The sequence below is a fragment of the Elgaria multicarinata genome, chromosome 11 (assembly GCF_023053635.1).
Source record: "Elgaria multicarinata webbii isolate HBS135686 ecotype San Diego chromosome 11, rElgMul1.1.pri, whole genome shotgun sequence".
Lineage (NCBI taxonomy): Eukaryota > Metazoa > Chordata > Lepidosauria > Squamata > Anguidae > Elgaria > Elgaria multicarinata.
Window position 1 is genome coordinate 1,113,823 of NC_086181.1, and position 21,591 is coordinate 1,135,413.

The window sequence follows — 21,591 nt, forward strand, 5'->3', positions numbered from 1 at the left end:
TATTGGCTTATTATATGATTTCACAGGTTGTGTTTGTGCATTTGGTGGGGCTACTGTTTTAAAAAACACTGGGAAAAGTCCGTTCAGACTAAGAAAGAGAAGTTTCCCAGAATCCCAAGTTACCCATTTTGCCTATCCCCTCCTCCAACTTTGGGATCATGTGATCATGACCGGGAGTTGACTCTGCCCCTCAGCGATCGAAAAGGTAATCTTTTTCCCGCCTTTACCCTACTTTTTAAAAAATTCTAGCGCGCGACCCGCACCACGCAGAGAGGTGAGAGTAGTCTCAAAATGACCCCCATCCACGACTCTCTGAGCACAAGAATTTTCAGAACGATAGCTTAAAAATCAACCCAGTTATCCCCAATTCTTTTCCGCAATGCAATCCTATGGGCGAAAACCGCCGTTTGACCCGCGCTGTCCCTGTTTGTTGACCCGATTTTTTAAAAAATATAGCACGCGACCCACACGACGCAGAGAGGTGAGAGTAGTCTCAAAATGACCCCCATCCACGACTCTCTGAGCACAAGAATTTTCAGAACGATAGCTTCAAAAACAACCCAGTTATCTATGGGCGAAATGTTTCAAGATGGCGATCGGAGCGGTCCGCCTGAAAGAGGAGCTCCGAAAAATGGTCGCTTCTCTTTGTCTTGCTTCTAGGGGTCCGCGGTCCGCTTCTACTCTGCCTCTGGGCAAGGCGGAGCAGGCCAATTCGCTCCTGCTTCTGCGCTTTTAATCGGAGCGGAGCACATGCCTAGTTAAAAGCATACTCAGGTTTTTTTGTATGCCCTTGGCACCTGGAATTCAGCTGTAATAAGTAAAGACAATTAAGATATAAGAATGGCCTTTCCATCGAGCAATGTGTGGCAGCTTTTCTTTATTCAGTTGCTCAAGTTTGGTCAAACCTCCTTCAGTAACTCCAAAGAGTGCTTCTACTGAGATTTTGTTTAAACTTTTTATTTATTCATGACATTTTTATACCACCCTTTCTCCAAGTAGCTCAAGGCAGTATACATGGCTCTATTCCTTTTCTTTATCCTCAAAACAACCCTGTGAGGTTTATTAGGCTGGGAGTTTGACTGGCCCAGTTATCATCATGGTTAAGTAGGGTATGAAAATGGGTCTCTCTGATCCAAGTATGAACCTGTAATCACTTCAGTAGGAGATGACTAATTAACTTAAATAAAACAACTTAAATTACAATCTTTATTGCTGCTTAATGATTACACTAAATCAGGGGTGAAGAACTGGAATTGGTCAGGAGATCATATGACACCCTACCCAGTCCTCTAGTGCAACACCTCTCAAAAAGCATAAAGAGCAGTATAAATATATACCCATTAAAAATTAAGGCATATGCTGTGCTGTGTGTGATTTAAAAATCATATACAAGTAGGATAGCAATACAGTTAAAAAATATCCACAAAACTTATATAAATATTCTCTCAAATTCTGAGGTAGGAAAAAAGCCCGACACCTTCCCTTAAAAGCATTAAGAATTTATTAAAGTAAATACTTTGCATCCATTGCTGATTATATAATTAAGAAAGATAACTGATAGTCCCCTTTTCTTTCAGGTCAGAGATCACTTGTCTACCGATAAGGCATTTCTCTGCAGACATGCTTGTACTAGAGTTAGGAATCATGATAAGCATCATGGCTTCTTTCCCCCTGACCATATGTGCTCTTTGCACACCTGCCATTTCCACAATTACACTCTCTGCGGCTGGTGCATGTTGTGGGTAGCTTCCAACCGACCAACCCCCCACACCACCTACAATAAGCCATAGGTTGTGGGTGATTTGGAGGCCAGTCACTTCACTGGGTTTAGACAACTCATCAACCTCTGCTGCAGCGAGGGTAATAGGGAGAAAAGCTGGTGTGCCAGTAGCATGTGTGGGGTGGGGAAAAGAAACTACCATGGCTTTCCCCCCCTGCTGATTGTCCAAACCCGGCCAAAGGCTTGGTTTGCCCATCATGACAGTATTGTTGTGTGGTCTGAACCTGGCCTGTTCTCCACAGAGTGGCTTAATTTTCACAAACAAGACACCCTGAAGACCCGTGGTGGGTTCTTGTGTCATCCATACCCAAGACAGCAATTTTATCATGGGTTGCCAGGATTGGCTATAGAGGCACTTGGCAAGAGCGGCAAAAAAAGCCCATGCTGCTCTTCACGATCTTGCCAGTGCCGCCTCCAGCCTCCCTTGCCAGTGATGGCTCTGCTACTGATGCCAAAAAGGCACTGTGGAAGGGCTGTCACTCATTTACCACCTTCTAAAAAAATTTTTTTGTGTGTGCTTTGGGAGCACACGGATGATGATGATGATGATGATCATCATCATCATCATCATCATCCTATTCTTTTGCAAGTGCCTTGGAGTACACTTTCACCTCTCTGATATGTCTAGGGGCGTTACTAGACGAGGCTGTAGCGCGCGTTACCTTCCGCAGTCGCGTCGAGACTTCCAGATGACGTTCACGAGGATCCGTCGTTATCCTGCAGTGAAGCCTCTTTATCCCGACTTTAAAAAAGTGAGTTCTAGTGCGCCTTTTCCTGCCGGGCCGCGGTAATTCGGAGTACGTGTGGGAGGATGTGAGGTCACTGCGGTCCGCACTGGTCAGGAAAAGGCGTGCTAAGGGGAGTGGCCAGCGGCTTCGGTCGAGCTGCGTCCGCCATTTGTGCCCAGCCCGCCAGCTGGGGCAGCGCGGCGGAGCGGCTTTTTTTTTTATTCCCCCAGTGACAGTTTGCGCAGGAACGGAGGACCGCAAAAGTGGCTGGTGTGCTGCTGGGGGTGTGTAGTGGATGGGTGGGGGATGTGCGCCTGCTTTTCCTATTTCAACCTTTGCATGGGTCACTTTTCGGAAAGGCAGGCATCCCACAGTCATGGGAGGGTGACTCCTCGCGGTGGGCAGCCACCGCGGCCGCATAATGGCGGCACTGTACGGTGCACCGAAGATGTAAAGGCTAGCGGGGACTGAGGGGAACGGTCCAGGCATGAAGAGCTGTGTGCCTGTTGGTGTGGGTACATGGCTGGAAGAGGGCACAGCTGTTTCTGGGCTGCTGCCATGCCTATGCCCAGATGTGGGTTGGCTCCGTGGGATGGGGGAGAGGGCACAGAGGCAGTCATCGCCGCCGACACTTCAGAGGCATGATGGGAGATGTAGGCACAGAGTGCCCATGCAGACGACTGACCTCGGGTCATATGACATCCGCCACGAACCCCATCAGGAAGTGACCGCATCAATGTTGACCCTCAGCACCAGCGCTCGCTGGCCGCACCCCCTGTGAGCCATCCACCAATGGCAACTGGCTCCCCTCCGTCCCCTCCCCACTTCAGCTGGCACTGGCACTGCCGGTGCCACCGCCGCCGGGGCCGGCAGCGGCATCGCTGACAGCTGCGCAAGTTTGCGGTCTTTCGGACTTGCGCAAACCATGCAGCGAGCAAAAAAAAAGCCGCGGCAATCAGGCCGGTGTGGCTGCACAACCATGCTCGCGGCGGCAGCAGCACAAACGGCGCAAACTTCCACCACAAATCGAAGGCAGGTGTGGATGATGAGGCGTCACGGCTGAACGGGAAAATCCGCTTTCACCGCTCCTCAACGTCGGAACAGCCAGTAGGTCTAGCAACGCCCCAGCTTTGCCATGTCTATTTCCTTGTATGTTTCAGCTGTGAAAGGGAGAGCCAAAGTGGAGTAGAAGACATACAAGGAAATAGGTGAGGTTGCGTATAGGACCATTTTTGAAATTTAAGGGCTGGGAAATGCATGCAGGAAAGTGTTGGATGAGAGAAAGACACTGCGAAGTGACAGTACAACACTTAAAAGTGAGAGGATTATATTGCCAAAGGAGAGATATTGTTGCCCCCCCCTTTTTGTGCACTTACTGTGTTTGCCCTTTTTCTCTATTTTCGGTGCTTCCGAATTGCACTAATTGCCTGTGCGCAACTGTGCACAAATTAGCCTTTATGCAGCCTTGTTTTGTCTAGTTCTCTGCATGTTTGTCACAACTCACCACTGATCTATATCACTTTAGCTCTTCCTTTGACAGCTGAAATATAGAAGGAAATTAAGAAGGCAAGGCTACACATATCAGACAAGCAAAAGTACACTCCTACACACTTGTGAAAGAATGGTTCTAACAACAACAACAACAACTGCATACTCCCAAAGAACTTTTTTTTAAGGTGGCAAACAGAAGGGGGTAGCAATCAGAGTGGGGAGGGGGCTGGGGCAAGTGGGGTACCGCAGGGCTCAGTCCTGGGCCCAGTGCTCTTCAACATTTTTATTAATGATTTGGACGAGGAGGGGGAGGGAACGCTGATCAAATTTGCAGATGACACAAAATTGGGTAGGATAGCTAATACCCTGGAAGACAGAAACAAACTTCAAAGGGATCTTGATAGGCTGGAGTGCTGGGCTGAAAACAACAGAATGAAATTTAATAGGGATACATGCCAAGTTCTACATTTAGGGAATAGAAACCAAATGCACAGTTACAAGATGGGGGACACTTGGCTCAGCAATACTACAAACAAGAAGGATCTTGGAATTGTTGTAGATCGCAAGCTGAATATGAGCCAACAGTGCTATATGGCTGCAAGAAAGGCAAATGCTATTTTGGGCTGCATTAATAGAAGTATAGCTTCCAAATCACGTGAGGTACTGGTTCCTCTCTATTCGGCCCTGGTTAGGCCTCATCTAGAGTATTGTGTCCAGTTCTGGGCTCCACGATTCAAGAAGGATGCAGACAAGCTGGAGAGTGTTCAGAGGAGGGCAACCAGGATGATCAGAGGTCTAGAAACAAAGACCTATGAAGAGAGACTGAAAGAACTGGGCATGTTTAGCCTGGAGAAGAGAAGAGTGAGGGGAGACATGATAGCACTCTTCAAATGCTTAAAAGGTTGTCACACAGAGGAGGGCCAGGATCTCTTCTCGATCCTCCCAGAGTGCAGGACACGGAATAATGGGCTCAAATGACAGGAAGCCAGATTCCAGCTGGACATCAGGAAAAACTTCCTGACTGTTAGAGCAGTAGAGGTTGTGGCCTCTCCCACACTAAAGGCCTTCAAGAGGCAGTTGGACAACCATCTGTCAGGGATGCTTTAGGGTGGATTCCATGAAATGCCAGGAAAAAGGAGAACCCTTTGGTATGCAGGACTTCCTCACCCTTCCATGGAAGAGGTGCTGCTTTGCTCTTGTATTCTCTGAGCCAAACTAGATGTGTGCATATTTGAGAAACTTGTGCCACCCAACAGGGTGTGTATGGGTCTACTTTTAACACAGCACACAGGGCAAGGGAATGAACCCCCCCCCCATCTTACCTTACTACTCATGGCTCCTTTCAGCCATTTTCCCCAGCCCAGTTCCAATACTGGAAGTGTGCCAGGCTAGGGGGAAACAACTGAAAGTATCTCAGTGCAGCATCATAAGGGTGGTGTGTGTGTGTGATGTTGTGTTGCTCTTCCACGGTCCCACATACTGCATTTTTGTTATAAGTAGCCACTCACACTGATGCTTTACAACCAAAAGGTTATAAAACTCTAATGCCAGTGATGGAGTGATATTGCCCCTCAGTATACAAATTGGAATGATAGTGCCAAGTTGTTAGGTGGATTGGCATATTTTTAAAGGGGGCAGAAATCAAAAGGGTTGTGAATAATTCCAATAAGGATTAATAGCAGAGCTTCCAGAGCTCTAAATCACCACTTCTTTTTTAGACATTAGGTGCTACTGATGATTGTGGTACCTCTATCTCCCACTCGCTGCCAGCTGTCCAACACAGCTGTACACAGTCGGTGAACCACCAACTTGAACACGGCCCACTGGCCACATATACAAATCTCCTGCTTTTGCTGAGGGCAGCAAAGTGAGTGTAGGGGCAGGGCAGGGCTGTCAAGCACCTGGTAGACTAGAATACATGGCTATTGGGTTGTGTATACCTTGGTGGGACACAAAGTTGTGAGGCCTACTCTAGAATGACTTGGCTCACTTGCTTGAGTCATTGGTAGTTATTTAATGTTGAAAACTTCATAGTCTGCTACAATCCATTCCCTTCTGTTTTCTCGAAGTATGTGTATTGTCGTGAAGATAAATAAATGTTCCTCATTCTCCCTAGACCTAATAAACTAGCCAAACATCCTGAAATCCCATGGGAAGCCTTAAAAAAGATTTTCTTAAGGATTAACAGGGCTAACACATAAATGATGAGTGAGGTCATGCTTAATAATTACTAGAGTGTTTAGTGTGGTTCAGAATCAAGATGAATTAATGCCAAACTGGCAATAACGTGGAGATTATAACCACATCAATAGGAATTAAGCTCTAAGATGCCTTAGCAAATGTAAGGTTTGATAAAAGATAAAAAAAATAGAGAAAGTGGCTGATAGCTGGAAGAAATGTAGTAGTATATTGGTTTTAAAAAAGAGTGAAGCTGGTGTTCCAATGGCCCATTACACTAAGAAACAGCTTTCAACAACTTGGCACCCTACATGTGTTTCGGATTTCAAATCCCACCAGTCCCAATTAGCCTAGCTAATGATCAGGAATCTTGGGAGATCCCAGGTTGGATAAGGCTGCTGTGAAACATAGAATGTAGTACCCAACATGGAATCCTGAGAATCTTTCATTGTAAGAAAAAAGTAGATTTCTAGTCCTTGTAGTCACAAAAAATAGTCTCACTTACTACTTCTTACATATTAATCTGCTATTATAAGCAACCTAGAGACTGACTGAGAAGCTGGCAGCTTTACAGGCATACATGTTCAACATATTTCATTCACACAAGCTCAAGTCAACATGTGTAGATACAAGAGAAGTTTTGGTAGAACTTTCAGTGAGCAGAAACTCATAAGTTACAAAAGCTCAAAAAATAGCATTTACAGCACTCGAAAAAAAGAGAAAATATTATTGTTCTTGGAGACCAGGAAATTCAAAAAAAATATAAAACAGCTCCTGAAGAAGGAGGCAATCCCTCCGAAATGCATAGAGCATAATAAATTTACTTCTGTCCTGAGCCTCTTCCTTTGCCATTGTGCCTTTCCCTCCACATTTCTGTACTGCTCTAACAGTCAGAATCTGGCTTTCTGTAACTTGAGCCCATTAGTCCGTGCCCTTTACTCTTCTTGGTCCTCCCAGAGTGCAGGACATGGAATAATGGGCTCAAGTTAAAGGAAGCCAGATTCCAGCTGGACATCAGGAAAAACTTCCTGACTGTTAGAGCAGTACGACAAAGGAATCAGTTACCTAGGGAGGTGGTGGGCTCTCCCACACTAGAGGCCTTCAAGAGGCAGCTGGACAAGCATCTGTCGGGGATGCTTTAGGGTGGATTCCTGCATTGAGCAGGGGGTTGGACTCAATGGCCTTGTAGGCTCCTTCCAACTCTGCTATTCTATGTATACGACTTTAGGGGATTCTTGCCTCCAGTAGGCCACAAGTTGCTCCTTGGCAACAAACGTAAGCTGCACTATCATGTCTCCCCTCAATTTTCTTTTCCCCAGGCTAAACATATTATTATTATTATTATTATTATTATTATTATTATTATTATTATTATATTTGTATCCCGCCTTTTGCCCAATGCTGGGCCTCAAGGCGGCCTTACAAAATGTAAAACATACATGGGGGGAGGGGGGGAACAAAACCATAAACGTTTAAAATACACAACAAAATTATAAGACATTAACATAGATGGAGGGCCAGATTATTCTCCAAAGCCCTGCTGGAACAAACAAGTTTTAGCCTGCTTCCGAAAGCCCATCAAGGAGGGAGCCAGTCTAGCTTCCCCAGGAAGAGAGTTCCAGAGCACCGGAGCAGCCACCGAGAAGGTCCTCTCCCATGTTCCCACCAAGCGTGCCTGTGAAGATGGTGGGACTGAAAGAAGGGCTTCTCCAGAGGATCTCAAAGCATGGGCAGGCTCATAAGGGAGAATATGATCTTTCAAATAACCTTGGCCCAAGATAAACGTGCTCAGATCTTTCAGTCTCTCTTCATAGGGCTTTGTTTCCAGGCCCCTGATCATCCTGGTTTGTTTGTTTGTTTGTTTACTACATTTCTATACCGCCCAATAGCCGAAGCTCTCTGGGCGGTTCACAAATTCCAATAAACTCCTCTGAACATGCTCCAGCTTGTCTGCAGCCTTCTTGAAGTGTGGTGCCCAGAACTGGACGCAATACTCAAGATGAGGCTTATCTAGGGCCAAACAAAGGAAAACCAGTACCTCACATGATTTGGAAGTTATACTTTTATTTATGCAGCCCAAACTAGCATTTGCCTTTCTTGCAGCCACATCACACTGTTGTCTCATATTCAGCTTGTGATCTACAACAATTCCAAGATCCTTCTCACTTGTAGTATTGCTGAGCCAAGTATCCCCCATCTTGTAACTGTGCATTTGGTTTCTTTTTCCTAGGTGTTGAACTTGGCTTTTACCCCTATTAATTTTCATTCTGTTGTTTTCAGCCCAGTGTTCCAGCCTATCAAGATCACTTTGATGTTTGTTTCTGACTTTCAGGGAGTTAGCTAACCCACCCAATTTGATAATCATTCCCTGCACTCCTCGTCCAAATCATTCATAAAAATGTTGAAGAGCACTGGGCCCAGGACTAAGTCCTACGGTGTTCCACTCATTACTTCCCCCAGTTTGAGAAGGTTCCATTGATAAGCATTCTTTGAGTCTGATTCTGTAGCCAACTGTGAATCCACTTAATAGTTGTTCCAACTAGCCCACTTTTAGCTAGATTGTTAATCAGAATAGCATGGGGCACTTTGTCAAAAGCTTTGCTGAAGTCAAGATATATTACATCCACAGCATTCCCACCGCCCACAAGACAGGTTACCCAATCAAAAAATGAGATTAGGTTAGCCTGACAGGATTTGTTCTTGACAAATCCATGCTGGCTTCTAGTAATCACAGAATTGTTTTCAAGGTGCTTACAGACTGTCTTCTTTGTAACCTGCTCCAAAATGTTCCCAAGGATGGATGTAAGACTGATTGGTCTGTACTTCCCAGGTTCCTTCTTTTTGCCCTTTTTGAAGATAGGACAACGTTAGCCCTCCTCCAGTCACCCATCTTCCATGATTTCGCAAAGATAATAGACAGTAGGGCTGTGTTCCGCTTCGCTTAGGGTCATAGAAGCGGCATCGGAGTACCCTGATTTGCCTCCGTTAAAGGCGAAGGAGAAGTGAGTCAGGGGCTTAGCAAAGCATAAAAGCAGAGCACCCACAAGTGGAGCACCCTGCTTGTAGTGGAGCGATCCGCCCACTATTGGGAACTTTTTCCCCATAGGATTGCATGGTGCGAAACATGCATATCACTTTTTTGTTTTTCAAGCTACATCCTTGAAACTTACTATGCTGAGGGAGTGATTATTGGGAGTCATTTGTGCCAATTTTCAGAAGTTCTTGTCATGCGGATTGCTTGCTATTAATTTCTTTAGAATGGGTAAAAGCGGGAGGGGGAAGCACTTTTTTCCACCTTGATTGACAGATTCAATGCCCAATCGTGATAAGTGATCACCTGATGTCAAGCATCCTCCAATCCCAATGTTGGAGGGGGGAATAAGCAAAACGGGATACTTTGTAACTTATTTATTTATTTATTACATTTCTATACCGCCCAATAGCCGGAGCTCTCTTTGGCAGTTCACAAAAATTAAAAACATTCAAAGAATAAAACAACAGAATAAAACCATAATATAAAATACAATATAAAAGCTCAACCAGATAAAAACAGCAGCAATGGAAAATTACAAATTTAAAACAACTTGGGATACTAGTAACTTTGATTTATTTGTCTTTCGATCAGACTTTTTGCATTGTTTTGAAGCAGTAGCCCCACTAAACTCACACACACAGCCTTAAATCATATACTAAGTAAAATAACAGATAGGCAACACACCACTGCAAGGTACCCACCATAACCTTGGGGAACAACTGAATAGATGTGGTGCAAGGGGATGATGTCCATACGGCATGTGGGCATGCCTAGTGCACACTGACCTGCCTTGGGGGGTCATCAGAACCCTCCAAAGGTTAGCCATTTGGAGAAGCCAATGACATGCACGAGTTGAAGTGTGATGTCGCTTCTCAAAGGCATGTACCTAGACAGGGCCATTCAAATGACTGGAATCCCCTGTCCCTCTGGGCACGTCCACTTTCCCCTTACTGGTAATAAAGTCAGACAAGGCCTTCTTTTTTCAATTCTTGTTGTTATGATTATTTCCAGGTTCAGCAACACTGCTACTTTTAATTCCATCCCTCCTGTGTTTATTTATTTGTTAAATTTATACACCATAGCCAAAGCTCTCCTGGCTTTCCCTTTTCAGTGAAATCAGGCAGGATTTCATTGTGGTTCAAGTTTTGAGGAGGTCATTCAGAAGGAGTGGGCCAAGCCATGCTTCACCCACCACATTTGCAACACGTTCTATCTCCTTCAAGATGATGTAAGGAAGGATATTGCCATTCCCAAGGTGGAGGCACGAGTGGTAGTGTTCTGCTCCAAGACTCAGTGGAATGGCCAATGGACCACCATGACAGAAGTGCAGGGCTGCTCGGTGCAGAGGTTTCATGGCCTCCGCAGATGACAAAGAAAAGGCTGAAGTGCTCAATTCCTACTTTGCCTCAGTCTTCTCCCAAAAGCGGGTCTATGACCCCCCTGGAAAAAGTGAAGCAGAAGTTGAGGGGGCACGATTGCAGTTTGAGATTGATAAACAAATGGTCAAAGAACAACTAATTTCCTTGTATGAGTTCAAATTTCCAGGGCCCGATGAACTGCATCCTAGAGTAATGAAAGAGCTAGCGGAAGAACTCTTTGCAAAATCATAGAAGACGGGTGAGGTGCCGGACGACTGGAGGAGGGCTAACGTTGTCCCTATCTTCAAAAAGGGCAAAAAGGAAGAACCTGGGAACTACAGACCAGTCAGTCTGACATCCATCCCTGGGAAAATTCTGGAGCAGATTATAAAGAAGTCCATCTGTAAACACCTTGAAATCAATGCAGTGATTACTAGAAGCCAACATGGATTTGTCAGGAACAAATTTTGGACTGTGGGAATGCTGTGGACGTCATATATCTTGACTACAGCAAAGCTTTTGACAAAGTGCCCCATGATATTCTGATTAACAAACTAGCTCAAAGTGGGCTAGATGGAACAACTATTAGGTGGATTCACAGTTGGCTACAGAATCAGACTCAAAGAGTGCTTATCAATGGAACCTTCTCAAACTGGGGAGAGGCAACGAGTGGGGTACCGCAGGGCTCGGTCCTGGGCCCAGTGCTCTCCAACATTTTTATTAATGATTTGGACGAGGAGGTGCAGAGAACGCTTATCAAATTTGCTGATGACACCAAATTGGGTGGGATAGCTAATACCCTGGAAGACAGAAACAAACTTCAAAGGGATCTTGATAGGCTGGAGTGCTGGGCTGAAAACAACAGGATGAAATTTAATAGGGATAAATGCCAAGTTCTGCATTTAGGAAATAGAAACCACATGCACAGTTACAAGATGGGGGATATTCAGCTCAGCAATACTACAAACGAGAAGGATCTTGGAATCATTGTAGACCACAAGCTGAATATGAGCCAACAGTGCGATATGGCTGCAAGAAACGCAAATGCTATTTTGGGATGCATTAATAGAAGTATAGCTTCCAAATCACATGAGGTACTGGTTCCTCTCTATTCGGCCCTGGTTAGGCTTCATCTAGTGTATTGCGCCCAGTTCTGGGCTCCACAATTCAAGAAGGACGCAGACAAGCTGGAGCATGTTTAGAGGAGGGCAACCAGGATGATCAGGGGTCTGGAAACAAAGCCCTATGAAGAGAGACTGAAAGAACTGGGCCTGTTTAGCCTGGAGAAGAGAAGATTGAGGGGAGACATGATAGCACTCTTCAAATACTTGAAAGTTTGTTAGACAGAGGAGGGCCAGGATCTCTTCTTGATCATCCCAAAGTGCTGGTCACGGAATAATGGGCTCAAGTTACAGGAAGCCAGATTCCAGCTGGACATCAGGAAAAACTTCCTGACAATGGAATCAGTTACCTAGGGAGGTTGTAGGCTCTCCCACACTAGAGGCCTTCAAGAGGCAGCTGGACAACCATCTGTCAAGGATGCTTTAGGGTGGATTCCTGCATTGAGCAGGGGGTTGGACTCGATGGCCTTGTAGGCCCCTTCCAACTCTGCTATTCTATGATTCTATGACTTGATGAAGTCCTGAATTTCCTCCTTCCCATTGGAGGACGAGGAAGGGGAGGGAGAGGTGGAGGAGGACCGAGCCATTCCCTCTGACCCCTGACCCCTCTCTGGAGAGCGATTACTTGTCCCTTCCAAGGAGGTGGTGTGTGTGTGTGTGTATGACCAATGTGGCTACTGCTCTGCTGCTTTTCCCCAAGGTCCTGATGGAGGCATGAGAGTTGCAGTTGTGTCTTCTTGCATCTGCTCCTCAGGGCATTTTGTGCCCTTTTCCTAGGCATGGTTAGATTGGTTGCATGCAGGCCACTTTTCCCACCAGTGCGCCCTTCTCAGTCCCAGTAAGGGAGGATAACATAGGTCTCCTGCATGTACTCCTGTAGCAAATGAGTTATTTCCCTGCCTACCAAGGAAGGGGGACTTCTATGGTGGTTTGACTGTATCCTATCAAGCTGAACACAGTCCACTAGCCACATACCTTTTTTTTTTCAAGCACTTGTGGCTCATGACTGAAAAAGAGGAAATGCATCACTAGAAAAGAACAGATGTGCATGTGCTAATTTATATGTCTAGAGGTAGATTTAGAATTGATTAATATAATATAGATAGAAATACAATACACCACATCGTATTGGAGGAGACTGATCAGGTGACTTGTGTGCCTTCTCAGTCTGTTGTCCAGGTGCTAGCAACGGCCACTTTCAAAACTTCTGTTCTCCATTCTTATCTTTAAATTGTATTTGTACTCAACAGTCCTTAAAATAGAGGACTGTCCAATAAGGCTGGTGGTCTATGTTGAAGGGCTGCAAGTTTAGCAAACTTGGTCTCTACTAAATTTCTGCTTCTACTCAGTTACTGTCCTTCCCTCAACTTCCCACATCAATGTTTTATCCATCTTGGCTCTCTACCCAGTCTATGAAATTATCCTCCTCCTCCTCGAAAAATCATTCTGCAATAACCCCTACCTCCAAATAGGCCACAATTTGCAAACACAAGTAAGTATGTTTTTATGCACATCTGAGTAATTTGAGCCAGGCATGGAATGTGTGGTGTTGGATCTGCAAGAATTCCAGAAACTCAAACAACTGAGTCAGGTTATGCTCTTCAGGATAATACATCTACCGAATTAAAGCTGTGCTAAATATTCTTTAATTTCAATATTTGCTGAAAATGGCATAGTCTTTGCAGTTGAAGAGGAAAAAACCCCCAAACCCAAATCCAAAATATTTTCCCAGCGTCAAATATCCACTCTGTTTCGAAGCTGCCTGGCATTCTTCTGCCCCACTGGACGCTGCTTCGTGGTGCTATTAGGTCACCAAATCCAGGCCAATGAATCCAAGCAGCCTAATTTACATATGATATAAGTGTCCATCTATTATGTCCCCCCACCTTGGCCCTCAAATATAGAAGTTATTGTACTGGAATGGTGTCTATATTCCTAAGCTTGCCAACTGCCAAACTCCCCCTTCTGCCCCAGCAGCCACCCTGTGGGTATTTCTATTGCAAACTCACGCTATGATTAGTTTTTCTTTCCCCAAATGACAGCACTACAATGAGTCAATAAATGCTGATGAAAGCTGGCCACCCTCAAGTATCCCCACTTCTCATTTCCTGCCTACACTTTCTTCATTTTGTACTCCTCCTACAAGTGCTTGCCCCTTAAGAATGCAGCACATCAAGTATAACATAATCCCCACCCCCAAATTCACCAGGAGGAGAAGTCGTGCTATTGAGCTCCCAACCAGGTTTCCCTGTACCAGTGAGCAGCTTTTGTGACGTCAAACGGGGTTGGCTGCAGGTAGAAGGGAGCTCTGGGGAAAGTACCCTCTGGTGGCCCTCCTGGCCCTCCTCCTCCTCCTCCTCCTCCTCCCTCAATGAGCTCTAGCAGCAGCAGTCCAAATCAGCACTAGGTGACCAGCTGCCTCCACATCAATTTTGCACCTTGCCTGTGATGCCATGTAGAGTACTGTGGGGAATTTAAATTGAGGCACCCAGCTGCTTTTTAAAGGGGACCCCTGAGCAAAAGTCAGCAATAGGCCTTGCTGGGGCTGGGATGTGAGGATGGTCTGTGTGCTGATGTGGGGCCTGAGGCCAAGGTTGCTGCACTAGCCAGTGGAGCAGTACCGACCCCCAAAAAGGCAGTATTGTGGCCAGAGATCATCTTCACTGCCCCATTGCCTGGACGTTTCATAAGATGAATGTTACTGCCATCCCAAGGTAAAGGGGCAGCTGCTACTCAGACTTGCAGCTTACACTAGTCCGAGTTCTTCAAGAGAATGGAGGCAATCTGGCAGTAGAGCCCATGCTTTGCATAGATAAGATTCCTAATTTCAGTGCCTGACATCTCTATTTAGAAATGGATCCCAGGTGAGGAAAGACCCTGTGCCTGAGACTTTGATCACTTGCCCCCAGGCACAGTCCTAGGCTAGATGACCAATCAATAGGGAAAAGTTATCTTCTGAGCATCAGTCCTTGACTCTTTAGAAATGTCAGCCTGCCCACAGCAGAGCCAGACCTGGCATTGGGCTGCTCCTGCTGCTATGCTTCCTCCTTGCCCGGCTCATACACAGAACTCCGGTGACGTATAACTGCTGCACATTGCAAGCTCCCCTCACGTTAACTTCCATCCCCAATATGAAGGAGGAAACCAAAGTACCAAGGGGGTCCAAAGCATGCAAACCAAAGAGGAAACTGTCCTCTTAATCCAGCTGCCAAAGTCACCTTCCTACTGTTTGCAGCTGTAAACCACCTCTTCTTGCATGCACTGTTGACATTCAACATAGCAACACCACTGCACCTGACAATGGCAGGAAAAGGCGACCATGAGGCTCTGGATGTTATAACCTCGGCCACAGCACAGACTGTCACAGTTGGCCTCCCGGGAACACGTCCTTCCAGCAGTGCCCACCGAATACCTACTGGGCCGGCAGAAGCTGGGAGACTCCTCCATGTAAACCAGGTCAGTGGAGCGGGGAGAGGCAAGGCCTTTGGCCAAGTGGCCATTGTGCGGTGGGCTCACCAGCTCTGAGTGGCCCACAGCATCATTGGTGGCACTGAAGACCTTGATGGCACCATCATAGCGTAATTTGAGGAGCTTTCCCATCTCGTGGAAAGGAGACAACTGTTTCCAACAGGTTCTCACAGCGCATGAGCCAGACACACCATGGCACTTGCAAGTGGTCTTGAGTCCATTTTTCACAGCCTGTGGAAGAGGAAAAAGGATGGACAGGGAAAAAGAGTTTCAGGGATAATCAGGACATTTAGAAGACAAGACCGTTTAGGCCATTAGCTAGTTTTTTACGGAAGATATTGCAGGTCTCTCAAACCTGCCTGTTAGTCATGACATCTGCACAACAATTCAGAGACACTTCTGTGTAGTTAAGAAGCAAAGGGAGTCTTTTCCCACTTTGAAGACCAACACAGTTATTCTGACATAAGCTTTTGTGGACTGGAGCTCACTTTGTCTTGTGCATGAAGTGTTTCTGGCTATGTTACATCAATTTAACATGTTTAAACTGAAAGAAACTCACAGTCTTGATTAAGTCCAAATCAACACATTCTAGTTCATGCAGTGGTCTGCTTTTAAAGACTTCATCAAACCTGTGTTTAGCCCTCACATAACCCATGCTCTCTGGGTTTACATAACATGACAACCCCCAAGCCAGGGTAGGATGTGCAAAGTGGGACCAACAGGCCATTGCCTTTTCTCTGGATTCTCACTTTTCTTTCCTCTCTTCCCTGCAGTCTCACTTTTCTTGCCCCCTATTTTATGTTTTTTGCCTTGCACCAGCTGTTTTTTTGGCAGGAGGCTCATGTCCCCACCTCTATAATTTGTTGGAGGATCCCCTGTCAAAAAGTGAGAATCCAGAGAAGGGAGGCAGTCCCAAGATTCCCCCCACCCCCGGCTGTAATTCTTGGTGGTGCCTGGGACATCTTTTAAAAACATCAAATGTGCCTGTGGGCCCAAAAAGGTTGCCTACTGCTGACATGAATGATCAAGGCATATTGTTACTCTATTTAGGTTGCAATCCTATATATACTTACTTGGTAGTAAGTTCCATTGAATTCAGTTGGATTTACTTCAGAACGGATAATATTTTTATTTTATTTATTTGTTATTTCATTTATATCCTACCTTTCTTCCATCATGGAACTCGACCACATTACGGTGGCCATGTGACCGTTTATAGAGGACAGTCTCTATTTGAAGGGCTGTCCAGTCCAAGCCTGGTTTAAAGATTAAGAACCCTAAGAAGGGAGAGGAGGGGCCTTGGGGGGCTAGGGCGTGTCAAATTTTCTGAATTAAAAAATTAAAAAATTGGGGTGCTAAAAAATTGCAGCTTGACTGGAGAATTTTAAAAAACGTTTTTGTTAAATTGATATAATTTGATTTTGCTTGGTAAATGAGCATGTAAAAATGGCATTTTTTCTACATTTTTATGCAACTTCCAATTAATCTGTATGCTTTTTATTTTGTAAAACTAGCTGTACCCTGCCACGCGTTGCTGTGGCTCAGTCTGGTTAAATTGAAAAGAAAGAAAAGACAAAGCGGATGTTTCTAATATGTTAAATTTCACAATGCTTGTGGATATACAATATTTTTAGTTGTTCCATTGTCTGTGTAGATATAGAGATTGTCTGGTTTGCCGACTCTAGAACACGCAACATATAATTGTCCATGTGAGAAGCAATCTGTGTCTAGATCTAAACCGCACAATTCTAAAGATTGGCCCTGAGCTTTGTTGATGGTGATTGCAAACGCCAATCGAATTGGGAATTGCAATCTCTTAAATTGAAATGGCATATCTGTTGGAATCATAGGAATGCGAGGAATGAGGACATCTTCACCTTTGAAAGGTCCTGTCAAGCTTGATCTCCGACTATAACAATTGCCACTTCGTCTATAGTTGGAGCATTGAATCTTCGCACATGTTCTCCAGCAGGCGTTTTGTCAGCATGAATAACAATCTTGTGTGTATCAGATGGCATCATGTCAATTGCTGTTTTGAACAAATGTACTAAATTGTTTTTTTCGTGAAGTAGCTGTTGCAGTTTTGAAACAATGGACCTTTTTATGCCGGTATAAATTCCGCAGCGAGCATTCAATTCATCATTGCCATCACCAATGAAATACATTTGTAGGAATTTATGTTGACTATCTTGAAACGGAAGGAAGGAGCCAGCTTTATGATAAATTTGTCCTTTGACTTTGAAAGTTGGCATAAATGGAGCTGTGATGATTTCTGCGCCGAACGACGTCATTTGGAAGCATGAGTTGTATTTCCTGATGTTAGATAGGAAATGCTTTGATTCAGCGGTATATCCGGCAAGCAAAGGTTGTAATGGCTCTGGTGGTTCTCCAAATTGAGGCAGTTTAATTTTTCCAGCAGCGCAACACATTCCTTTTGTTTCTCCATTAAATTTAAGAGCCTTGCAATAAGGACACACTTCAGTCATAGTGCCAATGAGAACATGCCGCCTCAAACTATAATCATCAGCTGGGTTGTACCGGAATGCAAGGCGATTGTAATCGTGTGATTGTTTACCACGGAGTCGTGTTTGACGCTGATGTGCTGTTTCTCGTTGACGTCTTTCAGCCCCTCTCAGCCTTTCGCGTTCATTATGTTGAGAACAAAGCAGATCTGTAGCTGTAGTACGCGATTGCCGTGCTCGCAACCGTGCATCCTCAAGTCTGGCTGAACGTTGCTTGGCTAGTTCCTTGGCACGTATTTGAGGCATTCTTTTTCTTTTTTTCTCGTTTGCTGAAGCCCGTTCTTCCTGAGTCTGATTTGCAATTTCTCGTCGCAGTGCTTCCGCTCCGCGAGTACAACGACCTAAGTGTGATCTTCTGCGAGGCATTATTTGAATGAAGTAAAGCAGTTTGTTTGGTTTTTTAAAAAGTTTTTTTTTACGTTGAGGAGGTTAGTGGAAACTCATGGCAGTTACCTTTCTTCTGAACGTGTAACTGTCACAGGTGTGACATCTATATTCACTCAGCCAATTGCGAGAGTACATGCAAATAGGAGAAGAGGCAGAGGCAGCGGATTGGCCTACTGGTTGGTGATGTCACAATGATCAGCAGGACTGGTTTTGAGGAGGCCTATTTCTTCGATTTTAAGACAAACCTTTGACCCCATAGAGAACATAGTTACATAACAACGCTCGCGTATTTGAACGCAACGCTGTGTCAAAATTTCAAAGCAATCGGTGAAGAACTTTTGGAGATATAAAAGCATGTTTTTACCGTGAGGAGGTTACTGGAAACTCCTGGAAGTTACCTTTCTTCAGAACGTGTAACTGTCACAGGTGTGACATCTATATTCACTCAGCCAATTGCGAGAGTACATGCAAATAGGAGAGGAGGCAGAGGCAGCGGATTGGCCTACTGGTTGGTGATGTCACAATGATCAGCAGGACTGGTTTGAGGAGGCTTATTTCTTCGATTTTAAGACAAACCTTTGACCCCATAGAGAACATAGTTATATAACAACGCTCGCGTATTCGAACGCAACGCTGTGTCAAAATTTCAAAGCAATCGGTGAAGAACTTTCGGAGATATAACGACAGTAACGAACGGTCTTTTTCATTTTTATTTATATAGATGATATGCTTTTTATGAAAGTATCTATGTAAATTCATCTTTAAAATTATTTTTCTTCCTTGCGGGTGAAAATTTTATTAGTGTGACTGTATTGAAATCTTTGTTTGGGGTGATAAAATGGCTTCAAAAAGAAAAACTAGACAAGGAACATTCACTCATATAAGCAATTTTATTGGAACTGGTCAAGACCTCTTGCCTTCTGAACTACCAACTCTGCGAGATGTCCTGAGATATGGATTATTGCTACGAGAACAAAGTGCTGATGATTTAGGGTGGATTCCTGCATTGAGCAGGGGGTTGGACTCGATGGCCTTGTAGGCCCCTTCCAACTCTGCTATTCTATGATTCTATGATGCTAGAAACTATCCAGCAATCAGTCTTGCAAAGGACATTTATCCTAAAGTGATTGAGAAGTGGGAACTTGCTAACAGTGCTTTTGTAGTCCCTGTTATAAATTCAAAAATTAGAATCTTACATAAGATTCAAGACAGCTGGGAGCAGGCTAAGAATATATCGCTTGGTAGGGGAAAGCTAGAAACCAAAGAGGCTTTCACATTAAAACTTGACAAGCTTTTTGACATCCTTAACTGCAAGTGTAAAATTGTGCTTTGTTGTGAAGCAGGCTGTGCTGCAGACTGCAAAAAGGTAGCTTATATCCAATGTATATGTCGTACAGAGTTTAAGATCCCTGTGAATGAATTTGCTTTCATTAAGGGTCAGAGAGACAAGGCTGGTTCTATTGGACCACATCAAATTGGTCTGCCAGATTTGTCCAAACATAACAGACAAGTCAAAAGGCAGAAACGGCAAGAAGAGAGGAGAAGACTTTCTGAATATAAGCAGAGGACTAAGCCAGATGTTTCAATATCGTCAAATGAAGTAATTTTCTCCACTGATGATGAAGAAGAAATTACTGATCCTGAAGATGGAAAGGATGAAAGTTATGGAATGTCATTAGAATTGCCAAGTACATCTTCTACTTCAAATAAAAATAAACAGCACAACACATTGGAAATACGCAATGTTGCTATGCAGAGCATCAGGTATGGTGTTGGCCTGCGTGCCACAGCTGCCATTACCACTGCAGCTTTTATTGATGCTGGCTTAGTTACTGGACAAGACAAGACATTTGTAGGGATCATAATAAAGTCAAGAGGGCCCAAGAAGAAGAGTACAATTGACTGCATCTTCTTTGATGGACATCAAGACACAACTAAAGTTATGCTGAAGGCTGATAATTCCGATCGGTGTTTCCCCAGCATCATGAAAGAACAGCATTATTCTGTATGTAGCGAGCCAGATGGAAGGTATCTGTACCACTTCACTCCAGAGAAAGATTCAAACATAAAAAAACCTGCTGAAGTTATTGCTGATAATTTAGTGGATTTCATGAAGAAGAAGAAGAAGAAGAAGAAGAAGAAGAAGAAGAAGAAGAAGAAGAAGAAGAAGAAGAAGAAGAAGAAGAAGAATGTGATTCCTGACTTGGAGCTGAACAGAAGCAGAGAAGAGCAGCTGGCCCAGCTGAACTAGAAGCTAGAAAAGTAAGCCAGCTCCCAGAGAGCGAGCGATCAGAGCGAGTGAACTGGAGGAACAAACAGGAGTTTGACAGGGGGAGTTCAGCAGGGGAGGTCAAGGGGGAGGTCTCTAAGGGGGAAAACAAGGGGGGAAACCAACAACAAAAACAAAAAATAAAGAAAAATTCTTTTTCTTCTCTTATGACATACTCATATAGTTGGGCACCTTCAGAGAGGACAGGACAAAGCACAGGCAATTTCACTATAATCAGAAAGGAAAAAAACAAAGCAGAAATAGACAATATGGAAGGAAAGGAGTCCCTAGCAGTGGTGACCTGCAAAGTGTGTGCAATGTTCGTGTTCCTGCCTGAGATCAAACATGGTGTATACCTGCAACAAGTGCCAGCTGGTGGGACTTTTGGAAGAAAAAGTGAGAGGACTTGAGTGGTGAGTGTCCACCCTCCAAGGAATTGGAGAAGACGAGGAGTTCTTAGACAGAATGGTGGAACAGCAACAGCAACAAGAAGCACAAGTTATTGAAGAGCAACAGCCAGCTGAAGCAGAAGTACAGTATGCTGAGGTGAGAAAAGCCAATAAAGAGGAAACTCCCTGGAAAAGAGTGACAGTTAGGAGCAGAAGTTAGAGTTAAGCAACCACTTTCAGCTACTGGAGGATGAGACTGGAGGACAGTTTGCAGAGAAAGAATTACAGGAGACATCATGCAACAGTGAACAAAAGGCAGAAGGTCGGTCGACCAAGAAGAAGAGAAGAGTAGTCGTTGTGGGAGACTCCCTGCTGCGTGGGATTGAAACCCAAGTATGTCGTGAAGGCCCACGGACTCTCCGGGTATGCTGTCTCCCTGGAGCACAGATTAGAGATGTGACTGAAGGGGTACTGAAACTCATAAAGCCCATGGACACATACACTTTTCTTCTCATCCATGTGGGAACAAATGATGACGCTAAGTGGAGCTACGAAGAAATCATGTCAGACTTTGAAGCTCTGGGAAGGAAACTGAAGAACTTTGGGGCCCAAGTAGTTTTCTCATCCATCCTCCCAGTTCTTGGACAATTGTTCCTACAACAATGTAGGAACGAAGCCAGACTATAAAACATATGGTCTTCAATGTCTATATACTAATGCCCAGAGCATGGGAAACAAACAGAACGAACTTGAACTTTTATTACATGAAGGCAAATATGACTTGATAGGTGTAACTGAAACTTGGTGGGATGACTCCCATGACTGGAATATAGCAATTGAAGGATATAACTTGTTCAAAAAGAACA

General features: G+C 44.6%; 1 protein-coding gene across 1 annotated transcript in view; it reads right to left on the minus strand.

Annotated features, from left to right (window-relative positions):
• Nucleotides 1-14,912: 14,912 nt before the first annotated feature.
• Nucleotides 14,913-21,591, minus strand: part of WNT9B (Wnt family member 9B) — a 28,037-nt gene continuing 21,358 nt past the window's right edge. The window contains exon 4 of the mRNA XM_063138148.1: nucleotides 14,913-15,389. Within this exon, the coding sequence (XP_062994218.1) occupies nucleotides 14,913-15,389 (477 nt within the window). The remainder of the gene's footprint in view (nucleotides 15,390-21,591) is intronic.